The sequence below is a fragment of the Sinohyriopsis cumingii genome, chromosome 10 (genome assembly GCF_028554795.1).
Source record: "Sinohyriopsis cumingii isolate HCF-2022 chromosome 10, ASM2855479v2, whole genome shotgun sequence".
NCBI lineage: Eukaryota > Metazoa > Mollusca > Bivalvia > Unionida > Unionidae > Sinohyriopsis > Sinohyriopsis cumingii.
The window spans coordinates 66,750,754-66,768,882 of record NC_142970.1 but is presented as its reverse complement, the minus strand read 5'-3'; the positions used below and the strand labels follow the sequence as shown (position 1 = coordinate 66,768,882).

General features: G+C 34.8%; 1 protein-coding gene across 3 annotated transcripts in view; it reads left to right on the top strand.

Annotated features, from left to right (window-relative positions):
- The window catches only part of LOC149790309 (uncharacterized), a 51,956-nt gene extending 39,124 nt beyond the window's left edge, over positions 1-12,832 (top strand). For 2 of the 3 annotated variants that reach the window (XM_089972362.1, XM_089972363.1), the window contains exons 7-9: positions 916-1,218; positions 7,260-7,446; positions 8,766-12,832. In XM_089972362.1, coding sequence (XP_089828488.1) covers positions 916-1,218; positions 7,260-7,446; positions 8,766-8,895 — 620 coding nt within the window. In that variant the 3' untranslated portion in view covers positions 8,896-12,832. The remainder of the gene's footprint in view (positions 1-915; positions 1,219-7,259; positions 7,447-8,765) is intronic. The other variant, XM_089972364.1, reaches the window with a different exon arrangement.
- Positions 12,833-18,129: the final 5,297 nt, after the last annotated feature.

The following is an 18,129-nucleotide window of genomic DNA, read 5'->3' as shown; positions in this document are numbered from 1 at the left end:
GGTACATTTAATAACGAAGTTCTTTTCGTTTTATGTCGCAGTTTGTTTTATCTCCTTTGAATGCTTTTATTCCAAATTTTGGCCATTAAAAAACAGAAAACCAGAATGATGAGATTTAATTAAATTAACCCAGACTAGTATTGAATATGTTCTCCTGTAATTGAGATTTTCAAAGTGTGACTTTGGAAAATATGATTATTTTTCGAGTGTAATATCTGTTCTTTTTTTATATTGGAAACCTATGTGCATGTTTTAGATTCAGGCAAGTTATTCCTGCATAACCTCAGTTTCCAAGGTGATATAAAATGTGGCTGCAAGGGCATTTTGACGCTGTATTTAATTCGGATTTCACAGGGAATCTTTGATGGCAATAACACAGCTTCACTTACAAAATCCCAATTTCTGACAAATCAAAGCCAGTCTGTGTGTGTGTGATTTGGATTTTTAACATAATTTTTTTTAAAAATGTCATATCGCTACAGTGTCTACAGTGTGGCAGTTTATAGTGATATCTAACACCGAGGCATCATGCTGTAGACATGTAGCATGATATCTCACCCAGTCACATTATCCAGACACCAGGCCAACCAGTCCTAACAATAACCACTTAATGCGAGGCAGCTGTTAGTACCATTTTTATAAGTCTTTGGTGTGACTCGGTTGGGGTTCAAACCCATGACCTCCCACATCCGAGGCAGATGCTGTAACCACTAGGCCAACTGGAGCAGTCCAAGAGGCCAGTCTGAATAAGTATACAAGGTTACAGTGGGAGGTGGGATGGGGAAGCATATTGTGTTACAGGGTATGGTGGGCTGGGGAATTCAAGTCTGAATAAATTTATTGGGTTACTGGGTGGAATGGGGTGGGGTTGGGATGGTGTTTTATATATTAAAAATGATATATGCTATCTTTCAGAAAAGCTGCAGAACTTGTTCAGGAATCTTCAATTTATTGTGGAAGTGAAACATGACCAGACTGACCTGGAGTTATACCAGCTGATGTCACACATGTCCAAGAAAGTTGATCACTCATGCTATGATTGTTTTGTGTGCTGTGTGCTGAGTCATGGTTCAGAGGGTAACGTCTTTGGAAGCAATGGAAAAGAAGTTCCAATTATAAATATGACTGGTTTCTTTTTGTCAACTAACTGCCCTTCACTTGCCGGAAAACCAAAAGTGTTTTTCTTCCAGGCTTGTCAGGGATCAAAAAAGCAATCAGGTACAGCACAGACAAAATGGTTTAATAATGATACACCTGTGCTTGTATAAGGTGTTGGTGAGTGAGTTGACAGATGTGTGTTAGTTTAATATTGGTGTTTGTATTACACGCAGAGAGTCATGGTATAGGGATCAGTTGCACCCATCATTGCAGGCATCATTTAAACCCATGTTTAGATGAACATGCAATGATAATGGCATTAAACCCACCAACAACATGCCAACAAATTTAGTCTCCTCTTCAATTTGTATATTGCAATGTAAATTCACCTCATTCCCTAAAGGGTGTTTACAGCAATCTTTTGTAAATTTAAATCACAGCTTAAGCACAGCACAGCATAGCATAGTCCTGACTCTGTGCTTAACACTTGCATAGTGTAGCATAGTCCTGACTCTATGCTTAACACTTGCATAGTGTAGCATAGTCCTGACTCTATGCTTAACACTTGCATAGTGTAGCATAGTCCTGACTCTATGCTTAACACTTGCACAACATGGTGTAAGTCAGTGGCAGACACTTAGGAAATGGTTAATACCCTCATATGCATGCTATAGCATAAAGGCTTTAAATCGAAAATAAATGACAAATATATACACAGAATCTACAGAATACTGGACTGTATGAAATCTAGAAAACTCTTAGTTTCCTATGATTTTCCAGCCAACATTCTGTGAGTTGAAAAGTTAGCTACTTGTAGTACAAGATTTTATCAAGCTGCGTAGTCTGTTCGGGATTCTCAGTATATTTCCAAACTGAAGAGTCAGTTGACCCATGACCACAAAATCACAGAGTCAAAACTAAATTCTTGAGAGTCCATTTTTGGGCACAGTCATGAGCCCATAGCTATGATTCCTCGTTATTGGTGGAAACAAATGATGTTTAAGATTTATTGTCTCATGCTGAATAATTGAGAAAAATCTGTACAGTATTTTGTAAGAAATATACAATCTCATTTTTGTAAAAGTGTTTCTCTTTGTAACCATATGTTACTGTGTGTATTTTATTGTATATGAAACAGAGGATTGTTTTAAAATTTATTATATTTTCAACTTTTCAACATATTCTGTTATCACCTATCCAGATCATTTTATATGCAAGAACTTACCCATACAACTATCAAGGTTGTATATTATTCAAATATGAAAGATGTACAGCACAAAATTGTCAGTTCACTATTCCACTTATCCTTAAATTTTGATGTAAATTTTGGAAACAGACTCTTCTTCTCCTCAGAACTGACATTATCTTTCTATTTCTTTGGAGTCTCAGGGTCAGAAAAATTATTACCATCATGTCATTTCCAGGACAGAGACAGAAAAGAAAATATACTTCTTTGCGCCATTGTGATTTTAAAGTTCAGATGTATGCACTGAGTGTTATGTCCATTCAGTTTTTTCTGAATGAAAAGTAGCAACCAATTTAGTAGGTATTGACGTAACATGTATACTTAAAACAGGAAATATGTGTTTTTCTTTCAGATGTAACTTTTTCTTTGACATATTGCTCTGTCATTTTTAAAACACGTAATACACTTGAATATATTAAATTTGTTTTTATAGCAGTAATACATTACATGTCACTACAATCTTGCTTACTTCTTCTGGTATGAAATTACTCTCATTCACATTAGAATATTTCATCCTTCAGTTAGCTAGAATATTTGTTACGACTCAATGGTCTTTAATTAAGTAACAATAGATTGAAAACCAAAAGGTTTTGTAAAATTCAACAGATAATTTATTTCAAAGAATAAAAACTGAAAATTTAAAAAAGAACTTGCAGTATTGTGCTTTAAATCCCAAATAGTCATAAAAGTTACATCATACGTAAAAAAGTAAAGAGTATTTTATGTGAATTCCATGGTTTTCTGAATGATTTCCAGTTTTGAACAAGCTGATATGCCAATAGATTGGAATAGTACTGATGTGCTGTCAGTCTTGGTGTATCATAATGATATAATCCAAAATGTCCTTGAGTGAATTCACAATAATCCAAAAATAGTGATTTAGTCTGAAATTATTATTGAGGACTTTGTAATTCCAGTGAATAGTTTAAGTAATTCTTCTCAAATATTAACTGAAAAACAGCTTAAATTGATTCCACTAAGAATGATATTAAGATAATGGAATGAGTTATTCTGAAGTAAAGAACATTTATTTAAAAAGCTAAGACACATGAACATAGCCAAGTTGAGGGTTATTTTCCTATCAAATTCATAAACAACTTGTTTTTAGAACATTATTAATTTCTAAAATAAAACTAGACCTTGAACTCAATATATGTAAACGTGTTTACCTTCAAGTACTTAATGATCTAAAATATAATCTGAAATCATAGACAAATATTAGCTATGTAATATTTCTATTCAAAATAACAAGATATTAGTCAGGTAGGCCCAACTCTTACCCTCAATTATGCACAAATGTCAATTACACAGTGCAAATAAATAAACATAACATACAATCATGGACAATGGCCAGTCCCAAATGTGATGTATATTCATTTTTCTATAATGACAAGCATTTCTCTTGATTATGTTGCATCGGATACAGTTTTGACCATCCTAATGTTATGGTAGTCCAGATACAGTTTTGACCATTCTAATGTTATGGTAGTCCAGATACAGTTTTGACCATTCTAATATTATGGTAGTCCAGATACAGTTTTGACCATTCTAATATTATGGTAGTCCAGATACAGTTTTGACCATTCTAATGTTATGGTAGTCCAGATACAGTTTTGACAATCCTAATGTTATGGTAGTCCAGATACAGTTTTGACCATTCTAATGTTATGGTAGTCCAGATACAGTTTTGACAATCCTAATGTTATGGTAGTTCAGATACAGTTTTGACCATCCTAATGTTATGGTAGTCCAGATACAGTTTTGACAATCCTAATGTTATGGTAGTCCAGATACAGTTTTGACAATCCTAATGTTATGGTAGTTCAGATGCAGTTTTGACCATCCTAATGTTACGGCAGTCCAGATACAGTTTTGACAATCCTAATGTTATGGTAGTTCAGATACAGTTTTGACCATCCCAATGTTATGGTAGTCCAGATACAGTTTTGACCATCCTAATGTTATGGTAGTCCAGATACACTTTTGACCATCCTAATGTTATGGTAGTTCAGATACAGTTTTGACCATCCTAATGTTACGGCAGTCCAGATACAGTTTTGACAATCCTAATGTTGTGGTAGTTCAGATACAGTTTTAACCATCCTAATGTTATGGTAGTCCAGATACACTTTTGACCATCCTAATGTTATCGTAGTCCAGATACACTTTTGACCATCCTAATGTTATGGTAGTCCAGATACAGTTTTAACCATCCTAATGTTATGGTAGTCCAGATACAGTTTTGACCATCCTAATGTTATGGTAGTCCAGATACACTTTTGACCATCCTAATGTTATCGTAGTCCAGATACACTTTTGACCATCCTAATGTTATGGTAGTCCAGATACAGTTTTGACCATCCTAATGTTATGGTAGTCCACATACAGTTTTGACCATCCTAATGTTATGGTAGTCCAGATACACTTTTGACCATCCTAATGTTATCGTAGTCCAGATACACTTTTGACCATCCTAATGTTATGGTAGTCCAGATACAGTTTTGACCATCCTAATGTTATGGTAGTCCAGATACAGTTTTGACAATCCTAATGTTATGGTAGTTCAGATACATCCTAATGTTATGGTAATCCAGATACAGTTTTGACCATCCTAATGTTATGATAGTCCAGATACAGTTTTGACCATCCTAATGTTATGGTAGTCCAGATAAAGTTTTGACCATCCTAATGTTATGGTAGTCCAGATACAGTTTTGACCATCCTAATGTTATGGTAGTCCAGATACACTTTGACCATCCTAATGTTATGGTAGTCCAGATACAGTTTTGACCATCCTAATGTTATAGTAGTCCAGATACAGTTTTGACCATCTTAATGTTATGGTAGTCCAGATACAGTTTTGACCATCCTAATGTTATGGTAGTCCAGATACACTTTTGACCATCCTAATGTTATGGTAGTCCAGATACAGTTTTGACCATCCTAATGTTATGGTAGTCCAGATACAGTTTTGACCATCCTAATGTTATAGTAGTCCAGATACAGTTTTGACCATCCTAATGTTATGGTAGTCCAGATACACTTTTGACCAACCTAATGTTATCGTAGTCCAGATACAGTTTTGACCATCCTAATGTTATCGTAGTTCAGAACAGCTCAGTTCTGACCAGGATTCACTCCGAGAATCCAACAGAGAAGTTTGAACACCAGTACTATCCAGCCTCTAGTGGATGCAGTGATCAACACTAATGACAATTGCATTACTTTCAAACTCTCTATTGAGCTATTGATATTAGCAAAGACTGCATCTAACTGGGCCCATGTTTTGCCATCCAATGCTTTTTTCTATAGACAAACTTAGTGATTGCTTTAGTTATTATCAGTGTTGTTGTGATTTTGTGAGTGTAATTTGAAACTATGTGTATGGTGATGATATTTGACAATACTAAGTCTACCAACAATTTTTTCTTTGCAAATGTATTAAACACTTTGAACAAGTCACAATTTTTTTTCAGATTTGAATTTTTGATCATTTTCTTTAGGCATAAATTAATATTCTTCTGATTATTGATTATAATCAATCATCACTTGGTCGAGCAAACCAATAAGATAATCAATTGTGAAACTCCATAATTGACTGTGTGTAAAGGGAGACTACTACGTCTTTTTAGTTGCATGCACAACAAAGGTTAGTAAAACTCCTGTGTAAATGGTAACCTAAATAAGGCTTCCAATCCACTAAAGTTGATCTGAATTATTTATTCCCTTCACAACTTACAAAAATATAAAACCATACTATATTCCATAGGTGCAAACTTTCATAATTAGGAATATATAGTCATTATTGCATGATTAAGCTGTTAAATTGTCAAGTTAATAAATTTAAACACATTTTGATGAATTTCATTTAGCTTTATTAAATGTAAAATCCTTTGCAGTATTTGTAAATAATGACAAACAAGAAAACCATGTCCTTCTGTATTTTAAATTATAGATACATCAGTATATCAATATATATATTGAGAGGGCCTCAAGGGAGAATAGTCCTTGACTAATGAGTCACCCTCTATAAATAAAGCATTATTATTATTATTATTATCACATATGAATGAATGAATTAGGAGGGGTTGCTACGGTATTGCAGTTACATAAGACTGATAATCCACAAAAAAGTTGCTTTCATTTAACAAACTTGTAGAACAAAAATAATACAACACAGTAGAAAAAGTTTTTAATATTTTTATCAGGTTTAAGTATACATTTATTAAAGAAGATTACTCCTGTACATGTATTAAAATTTTGAAAAATCTTGAGCAAAGATATAACTATAACAAACAAAAAATTCAAATTTTCTCTTAGTAATCAATTATAATCAATTATCAGTTGGTTAAGTGGAACCGGTAATCAGTTATGAAATTCTGACTGATTCCCATCACTAGCAATATATGAACAATTGGCTTATTCTCAATTGGAGAACATAGATTTTTCAGGGTCATGTGTTCAGCCCCCCTATGCAGTGTAAATTCCAGTGAAAATTGACTTTGTGTTTACAAGTCATTGTGGATAATTTTCTGCAAGGTATTATGGGCATGACTGGTATAAGGTTCACACTTGCAAAAAATTTCATTAGATTGGGGGTGAACTAGTGAAAGTATGAAATTCTAAGAATTTCATTCAGTAATATTGATGTTCACTGAAATTGATGTTCATTCACATGCTAAGATTAACTGAGGTTTCATCTTGCCAAGTTTTCTATTTACCGTATTGTACTTTGTGAAGTAATTTTTTTTCTCAGAAAAAGTGTAGGGTATACTTGTGTAGGGTATACATATTCAGCAGACTTCAGACAATAATCTACATTCACAAAATACTGACAGATGGGCCAATGTGGGCAAATAATAACAACTTTTTTTTAACATAGCCAATCCATTTATGGTGTTCTCATTTATTACAGGATATGAGGTGGAACAGGATGCTCCAGATGTTGTTACAGATGCTTGTATTGGACGGGTTATTCCCAACGAGGCAGACTTCCTGTTAGGATTTGCCACTGTGGCTGGTTATGCCTCCTTCCGTAATACAGTTACAGGAACCTGGTACATAAGTACACTTGTACAGATGCTAGAAAGATATCATGAAAGGTATGCTTCTTAACACTTTCTGTGTCTTACTTTTTTCTTGTTTTAATATAACTATTGTAGATGCAATTTGTTTTAGTGTTGAGAAGACTTTTTTTATAAAATCGTTTAGTGTTTGTGTTTTCTAAGTGTTTTCTTATCTAACCAGCAGTTGAAATCTGAAGAAAAAAATTACAATCAGGCAAGTACTAAAACTTTTACTACCATAGTAAACCCTTAATCAACCAACCATTATAAAAATATAAAGGTTGACAATGTTAACAACCTAAATTCAGTCATATGAAAGTTTTTTTCTGAAACTTACTCATAGCATTTTAACACCTGTTCTGATTAATTACAAACTGGTAAGTATTTTTCAGTAAGAGAGAGTGCCCTGCTTAGAAGACAATGATCAAAACAAATAGAAAACATATTTACAGTAGAAAGTATGAAGTTTCAGTGAACAAAATCTGCAATAATGTTGACAGTACATCCATTTCATTAACTGATTAATGAGAACTTTGTTAGTCCCAAATCAGCACTGATCCACTTGATTGGAAAATTCACTTCGGGCAGCCAAAAATTTTTACTTGCCATTTTCAGTTGGGTGAGTGAATTTTCAACCCCATATCAGATACGTATTTTCATTTAATACTTGGATTTTCTGACATACACTAGACACTTAATCTGTCTGCGGACTTACTTGTCTGAAATAAAGAATGTTTAGATTATATGTTACATGATATCCAGATCACAAGGAAATGTTAGCTTACAGTATTTATGACGTTTTTTAAGATACAAATAAATTATAGTCAAATACATACAATCAGGAGAATTCACTTTGCGTTACTGTATCTTGTACCCAAATTACGTACGGTACCAACATGTCCAAATTACCTACAGTACCAGCATGCCCAAGTTATGTATGGTACCAGTATGCCCAAATTACGTATGGTACCAGTATGTCCAAATCACACACAGTACCAGCATGCCCAAATTATGTGCGATACCAGGATGCTAAAATTATGTATGGTACCAAAATTACATATGGTACCAGCATGTCCAAATTACATATGATACCAGCTTGTCCAAATTACATATGGTACAAGCATGCTCAAATTATGTACAGTACCAGTATCGAAAGTGAAAGTTCTCTTATTAAAGAGATTAAGTCAACAGACGTTTTTTTCCCCTCTTATTTCTGTCAGAAAACAAAAAGTATCATGTTAAAAAAACACCAGATAAAGGTGACCATGCTGTAATTGGTCTGCAGATAACTAATGTTTACTGTAAATAATAAGTAATAATATTTTTAATTGTTGAGTGGGTTTTTTTATATACAGGGAGGATGTGCTAAGCATCCTGGTGAGAGTCAATGGAGAAGTGTGTGAAGAAAATGCAGAAGATGACAGCAGAGTGTACAAACAGACTCCTGCTCCAACCTTGACCCTCACAAAAAAGCTGTATTTCTGACTGACTTATGCGCATGGAAATGAAAGTGTCTTGTCTTTGAATATGTTCCTGATCACATTATCATTAGGAATATAGGCCTTACTGCATCACTAGTCATATGCTTGTTTAAACTGATTATGTTGTTTCATTTGAGTACAACTGAGTTACTTTATTACATGAGATTATTGGAATCTCACTTTCATTACGTGATATGTGAATCTTAATTTCATTACATGAAATTATATGAATCACATTTTTGTTTTCCCATTTGTGAATGGTTGTGTAAAGCAGTTAAATGAGGCATATGTTTAAAGCTTGAAAGAATCACAGTGTATTTATAGAGTATATACATATTTTTTATTAAATCATTTCATAAACTTCCATCTTTCATCACATTGTGTTGTGTTGTCATTTAATCCAAGCTTCCATTCAGGTCAAATCCTGTTACACCTAACCTTACCACTTACAGGTGGTGCTAATTTTAAGATTTCATTGTTAACTTAAAAATTATTCAGATTGTCTCCTAGATTCATTAGAAATTTGTGCTTCATTTCATCTCATTCATTGAGGATTTTATTATTTTTGGTTGTATTAAGGATTATTCTGCACGGGTGTTATAAATCATTATAAAAAATATTTAGACCATAATTATGTGGAACTTTTCACCTACATGGACTTAGCTTCTGTGTTTTCTGACCGCATGGTTCTACATGACTACATTGTAATAAATTTGATTTTGACAAAGTCTGTACAAATTCAACGACTACATCCTATAGATTCAGATGCCAATTACTCATGGCTTACCTTCTTGAATGGTATCACAGTCTTAGAGATGCCAGCTATGCCATGCCCTACAGAATGTATTATTTGAATAATGATCTTCATCCCTACCAGGATGATCTGTACACCTGATGATGGCTCAAACACGGATCTTTCCATGGAGTGGATTGGGTATAGCTTTATGAGGTAAATAGACGAATTTATGATGTGTTGTCAAACTCAGAATGTCTGCCACCCCACCCCTCATCTACACCAGAAAACAGGTCAAGGTCACTGTCAATTTGATGAAGTCATACCTTCCTTCTATCTTCCCTCACAGTTGTGAAAAATCAAGGAAATTCTAAAGAGTCTCCACCAAGATCGGTGACCCATGCAATTCCAAGGCCTTTTTTTTACCTGAGAGTCAGCTACCAGCATCCTTTACAATTTCACTGGTATGAGACCCATTCTGACACATTGTTCAGATCTCCCAAATTAGACAAGAACTAGCTGTCGTTAATCTGACTTTGTCTGCTTACTTTATTATGGGTAAATGTGTTCTGCTCCTCAGTAAAACATGAGGTGGAGGAGGATATAACCCCTCAAGCCCATGCCATTGTGGTTTAAGTTGATGGCATACTCTGATGTATCACTGAAACAAAGTCACGGCATGAAGATATCTGCTCATGAGATAAGAGAAATCTCTGCGAGCCTTGCCTTTGACCATTGTGTCTTTATCAAAGTTATCATCACGGCGATCGTTTGGCATGCACAGTCAAACATTTTGAGTTTTTATATACCAGACTTGGCTTCACAGTGACACACTCTGGATCTGATAGAACCAGTCTTGGTCACACATGTGGCTACCAGACCCAATTGACATCTGTACAACATCCAGATGGGTATCCTGGTCAGTTTTCACTGGATTTGCCTGGAAATTTTATGTGGTAAGAAGATTTCATTATTGCTACCCAGATGTAACTATGTTGCCTCTGGTTGCACTGCTGACAAATGAGGTGAGTGGGATAACTTTTATATGGCAAATCCAATCTTCTTACCTGAAAGGTTAACTGAAGTATAGTAGGGTACTCAACATTCTTACTGCCTGTTATCTATTCTTCTAATGTTCATGTGATTGTGGAATATATGTGAAGGAGAATGCACATTTTTCAGTAAATTGTTTCCCCTTAAGTACTTGCCAAATCACATTTACTTTAGTAAACCCCCCTTCCATTTTTCATTGAGAGGATCCCATTATATAATGTTTAAAACTAGTGCCACCTGTCAGCAGCAAGAGGAGGTAATGAGCAGGAGTTATTGCCTTTTGTATTATATAATATAGACTGAAAAGACAAATTTTCATCCTATGGCGGTATTGATTGGAGAGGTAGTAGGGTATATATTCCTAACATTGATGTGATTGGGTAAGTATTCTAGGAGAAACAATTTACTGAAAACATTTTTTTGCTATTGCATGATTTTTTCTTTATCGAACTGTATCTTTCAAAAACACAAGATTCATGTAGTAAAAGGAAATAATTTTTGATGCAAAAATAAATGCTGATTGAAATATTCATACATTGGCAAACTTGCTGTACAAAAGTTGCGGAATAAATTTAAAACTAATAGATATAAAATTAAAATTAACATAAATTATTATATATCTGGAAATTTGTGGTTTCTTAAGAAATAAATGCCCATGCTGCAAGCAAAGAAACTGAATAATATGATGGCTACCATTGGTTAGGCTTTTAGTGTATTACAATATAATTTAATTTGCCCAGAGCCTTTTCACATTTTGCCTTACATTTACAACATTTTTTGACGAGTTTGTGAAGTTGGTTGAAGATGCGTAATTTGAGATGATCATATTTTCAATGAAAATTGTTCCTATCTTAGGATTGTTCCATTTAAACATGCATGCTACCTAGGAAAGGTAGATTTGGAAAAAAATATATGCCATGGTTCTCTGGTTACTCACAGAGTTCATATAAAACATCCAGGATTCTAAATTGCATCTATGGGTGACTACTCCACATTGAAAATTCCTTCCCTGAGTCTGATGCATGATTTATTGGTTCAGCCCTTATTGTATAATAGTTATACAACTTTTTTCTATGCAAATGGAGCTGCTTTTCTTTGCAAGTGTTGTATGTACCATATGTGCCCAGTTATAAGTCAAGTCCATCTGGGGGCCCCGAGTGGTCTAAAGCACTCTCTGTTACGGATCACTGCCATCTCACCTCTGTCTACATGGGTTCGAGTCTCGGATTCAGCCAATGTGGGTATGTGAGAAAGCTTGTCAGTAGCTTCTCGTGGGTCGGTGGTTCTTTCCGGGGGTTTTCCCGGGTTCTTTGTCCACCATTAATACTGGCCGCCATGTATAGCCTATTGTGTGCTGAAAAATGGCGTTAAACCGTACAACAACAACAACAACAACAAGTCCATCTGCAAACAAAATAGACCCTGATCTGCAGTCACATATTGTGCTGGCAGATCAGGGTTTGTATTGTTTGTTCTACTTATTACTTCTAACAAACTGCACAGGCCCAGATCTGCCAGCGCACTGTGCAATGGCTGATCTGGGTCTGTGCAGTTTACGGTTGGACTTGACTTATTAGCAGGTACATACAGTAGTTGAATTAAGAGGAAAATCCTGTGAAATCTTAGTTCTATAAGGCAAAAATATGTCTGCAAAAGATATGTAGCAAAATTAACTTCTTGAATTTTTTAAACTGTAATCATGAATACCATCAACATCTGATCTGTAACGATAAGATTGACATTAAAATTAAAATGTGTGATCATAATCTTTGTATTATTTTTGACATAGATTACTAATTTGTCAAGGTTAAAAACTTCACTGCACAATCTGTCATCTTTCTATGCCTTACTGCGGATATAATAGGCATATAATAATATAGCATTACTCATCTCAATCCATATGTTCATCCATCTGTCTGGCTGGCTAACTGTTGTGCAATTAAGTCATTATTTATTGGGGGCATTTATGTTCCAGAAACACATTGCTAATTTACCATTGCATCATTGTAGCTGTCTTTCACAGGTCCTTTAGGTCCGTGTGAAATGAGTTGACATTTGTAGAAAAGTTTTGGCAATTATATATGTACATGTATATGCCAGCTGTAAATGTACTGTATATTTAGTAATGGTTGAAATAAATTAATGAATACATCTATTGACTTGTGTTTATTTCACATTATTATAACATGCACTTGTACATATATGTACAGTAAATATATAACATACAGTAAATATAAGTTTAAACAATGAACACATCACACTATGTACATGTAGATGTATGTACTGTACCTAGATTTATTATGTCAATGTCCTGAAGAAATCTGTAACCTTTGTTTGCCTTTGCATGACAATTTGATCCCAGTGTGTTTACAAGTACAGTAAATATAAGTTTAAACAATGAACACATCACACTATGTACATGTACATGTATGTACCATACATACATTTATTATGTCAATGTCCTGAAGAAATCTGTAATCTTTGTTTGCCTGGATTCTTGGGTGGATCAATCTGCAATGATTATTGATAGTGGCCATAGATTATCAAGGGCTTCACTATTGTGTTTTATATAATCACATGAATATGCTGATGTCTGCTCAAATTAAGAAATGAGTGTTGCTATGCCGTCCTGTCTTTGGCTTTGCTGATGGTAATGTCTTTTCCCTCTGGGTTATGGACAATTTGATCCCAGTATGTTTATTTAATTATTAACACCCCTGTCAGCAACTAGTTAAAACAGACATTGTTTATACAATCGCTGGTTACAATATGGTTAGGCTACTTAGTTTTTCCACACACATGATCATGTGATCAATTGATAACTTTAACATACCAATAGGATTTGACCAATTACAGATCAATTCACTTACAAACCTCCAAATTTGTGTAGGTGAATCTGTGTTATCCGAATATTTTCTTATATGATTTTTCGAATTTTCTTATTCTTAAACAGATTATTTCTGGATTATCGAGACAAGTTTTATAGTAATTTTACACTTTGGTCCCAGATTTATTGACTATTGGAACAAATTAAAGTTTACGAATCCTGTTCCCATTCAGTTTTATTTGGATAGTGAAGTTTCTGGATAAATGGAGTCTGGATTAATAAAGCTCCACTGTAGTAGTATTCCTTGTTGTATATTAGTGCTACAAAATTTATTTCATAAATTAAGTAAAAGAAAAACCAATAAATTAAGTAAACTGAACAAAAAATGTATTTCTCTAAGTTACAAAGTGTTGTTGCTGTTGTTGTAGGGTTTAACGCCATTTTTCAGCAAAACATAGGCTATACATGGTGACCAGTATTAATGGTGGAGGAAGAACCTAGGAAAACCCCGGAAAGAACCACCAACCCACGAGAAGCTACTGGCAAGCTTTCTCACATACCCACATTGGCCGAATCGGAGACTCAAACCCACGCAGACAGAGGTGAGATGGTAATGATCCGTAACGGAGAGCACTTTAGACCACTCGGGGCCCCTAGTTACAAAGTGAACATTTAGGAGGTACTTCCTAAATAATTTATCAAAAGTTCAAAAGTATGGAAATGAATTCAAATAGTCTTGAATTTCATGATGGACCACAATGATGCAATCCTGAATGTCAGAAGAGTTCTCTATGATTCCAAGATAATGTTTTAGTAATTCCAATAAATAATTAAAATAAATAATTCATCTTGAACACAACTCAAATGTAAAATCTGATTAGAAATGGATTTCAGAGAAATAAGATCTAAGATAAGAATCGATTATTTGTTTTTCTAATCCCTATTTATAAACATTTGCCCTTGGCCTAATAATTTCAATGGAAAATCCTAATAAAAGTGTATATGGTTTTTTTTCTATACTATTTTGGACTAAAAAAATTATTTCAACATCTTATTTACAACTTGCAATCATGGACAAATGTTAGCTATGTGAATAGGATGTTTACAAATGACCCTACTTAATGTGCGACCCTACTTAATGTTCAATCTACAATCATGTACAAATGTTAGCTATGTAAATAGGATGTTTTCAAACAACCAACTTATGTAGAATCAACAATCATGGAGAAAAGTTAAGCAAGCAGTATATATATACAAAACACTATCATCTTACCAAGCTGATTCTTTGCTACTTAATAATCTGCATTGCTGACATCATTGCGATTAAAACATAAGTATCATTGTTGTTTTAATTCTTTTAATCCAGTACTCAGCATAAGCACTGCCAACTTCACTTTGATTAAAACATCAGTTTTGATATTATATTAATTCATTTAATTGAGATGACACCTGCATAGGTAAGATCTTGCTGTTTAAATTGCGTTGACTTTGTTCCATGCAAATACCCTTGCGTAATATTCATGGAAATTTTTTATTCTTTCTTCCAGAGATTTCCTCATGCAGAAATGTCTTAACAGAGTGTAGGGAGGTTTGGGCACAAGAAAGCCCTCCCCACCTGCAAGGTTATCATTGAGACCTACTTGGGATTGCAAGTGGCATACAGATAACAGACAAGGAAAGTGGATCAGATAGGCATCTCCTCTTTCCTATGATCCCACTGAATCCCTATGGGATGTGGTGACTTCAGCTGCATGGAAGTAATTGTTCCTTTGCAGTAATTGTTCCTTTGCCTGCATGCAGCCATGTACTTTAGGGCATTGACCCTATGGTAGAGAGGTTGAATTTGTAGTCTATGGGCTAATATTGTCCACTACCAAAGTTGGTTCAAAAAGGAGGGAGGTGCAGACCATCTTACAACAAAGTCATTCTCACTCACCTGCCAAGTGTGCCACAATGACAGCCCCTTTGTTTGGCACAAGTAGTCATGAGTCGAGGTCACCCCTACCCCCCAGGTCTACCTGCAATAGAGAAACATTGGGTCACAAAGTCCTCCTTCTAAAGAGAGCAGAACAAAGGCATCCTATCAATTCTCATAGATTTTCAGTAGAAGAAGCTATGGTGGAACCTAATCCCCTTGGATCTCCACTCAACAGTCAATCAAGACAAGGACAAAGAAATCCTTTGCCAAATTAATTAATGAGGTTTATTATTGTTTACCCGAGATCTTCGTTCCTATCTCAAGGCTTTGAGGACATTAGAATTCTCTGGGAACCTCCTGCACATATCTCTTGTTGCTCCCTCACTTGTCTGATGTTAAGGAACTTTCCCATATGTTTAGTTAAGGCCAGGAATTTACAGGGCAGCAAATGAGGGTTTATTTCCCCTTATCTGCACTAAGACATCAAGTCTCTGCTTCTTGCTATAGGGATTGGCCCCCTGAACATCCACATTGGATGCTGGAGTGGTACAAATGGTATTTCCATGGCAAATAGGTTCATCTTTAAGTTAAAACACTGTTGGCCAAAGAACTAAAGACTTAGTCTCAATTTATCAAAGCCTTGCATACTGACCTTTTTAGCAGCTCCTTTTGGCTGAAGGTGGAATTTCTGTCGCAAGTTGCTTTTTAACATTTGTTGGAGGCACTTGCGAAAGCATCTAGGTACATGTTTGTCTATGTCCATGACTTTATCAGCGATGGTTATCCACTTCTGCAGGGGATGTTGCTCCAGACACAAACAATGTCTTCCTGGAGGACAACAAGAAACCTCTGATGGCTGCACTACTTTCAGCAGAGATCCTCTTTGATGGGCTTATTCATCCACATAGCTTCCCATGAATTGAGAAACTAGCAACACAGGTACCTCAGATCCGTTCATGGCCCATTGAAATCGGCAAGGAAGTGGACTGATCATGACCACTTCCATCGTCCCTCACCAATGGTCTTCAAAGTAATGTAGGTCTTGTCTAAGAAACTGTCCCCAGTTTATAGCTCTCATCAGTAGCCAAGTTCTGTAAGGGCTAACTTCAAAGGAGGCAAGCAGTCTTAAGGATTGACGCCTCCTCCTTATGTGCGTCCCACTTATTTTAATTCTTGTAGATGTCCAGCTAAACTTTTTCAGAGGGTTAGTCAAACACAACGAACAATGAGTGGGTCCTTGCTGCCTTAGAACAATGATACCAATATATGTTTCACAATCTTCCTTCTCTGGTATAGTGCTCCCATGTGCTTCCACCAATTTAATCTCATGTAATTAAATGAAGAGGTGCTCCCCTCGTTTCATAATGGTGCAGAAGAGAGGGCATAATGGCCAATCTCTGGTGTTCTACTCCCAAATTGTCCTGATAACACAACAAAAGCAGGAACGTTTCGACCAGTTATCAACCTTTTATCCTGAAACAAGTTTCTGCAGGAGAACCAGATTCATCAAACAATGAGCATGTATCAATGTGGTAGTAACATTACTTTCTTCAAGTTTCTGTGACAGCGACTTGTTTCTGATCGTTCTCTAACTTCAATATTTTAAGTCCCTTATTTTACATTCATTTAATATTTTCAAATTTTTGGTGCAATAACATGTCCTGATATAATGACTATTGGACTATAGTCCTAAAAGTAATCTGACAAATCCAAAAGTATAATGTTCCGATTGAATTCAAGGTCCTGAATGTCTTGATGTGCCATTAGTCATGTTTGGGCTGATGGGTCGACAGTTTTGATGCATCATAATGATATAATCCAGAATGACCTTGAATGAATTCAAAATTCTACCAAAGTAGTAATTTAATTCAAAATGTCAATGAGCACTTTATAATTCCAGTGATCAATTATTATTTTTAGATCCTCTCAGATTACATATGAACAAAACTCGAGGTAATTTCCACTAGATTTATGTTAATTTGGAATAATTTTCTTCATCACAAATCCTGTGCTAAGACTCAAGATCACCAGGATGTGGGTCATTTTCCCATCACATTCGTGAACAAGTTCTCTGTCTAAAACATTCTACGGTAAATAGGTCGTTTAAATATGTTGGGAAATACTATCTTAAAGTTCAGCCACAAGCTATGTAATATGACGTTTATAAACAATCATTATGATCCACAATCATGGATGAAAGTTTTTAAAAAATTTTAGTTTTACATAACACCTCCACTAGTAAAGAAAAAAAAATATTTATACATAAAGCTTTCTTGTACATATTAATGAAATATACATTATAGCACTTTACAGCCATTCCAGAATAATAATAACAACTAAAATTCACAACTGGCGAAAAAAATAACTTACCCGAAATAACTTATTTGACTTTGTTTCATGATCTTGGATATTTCAGTGATTAAAATCCAATTTTTCTCACACCAAATTTGAGAATTTACAAAATTTTAGTGTTTCTAGTTATGACAATAAAAACGAACGTTATGGATGTTAAAATTAAAACAGCTACCCGTAATCAAGAAAAAAATTTTCAACTATGAGATGCATTATATATTCTACACACCAATTTAGTCTAGGAATACATCAAATATTTTGAAAAAAACACAACTAGTGATCGTTATTGTAAAAACATCTTACTATCTTTATTTCAAAAAGAAACCAAATATTTCTTGACTGTTAAACTATCTAA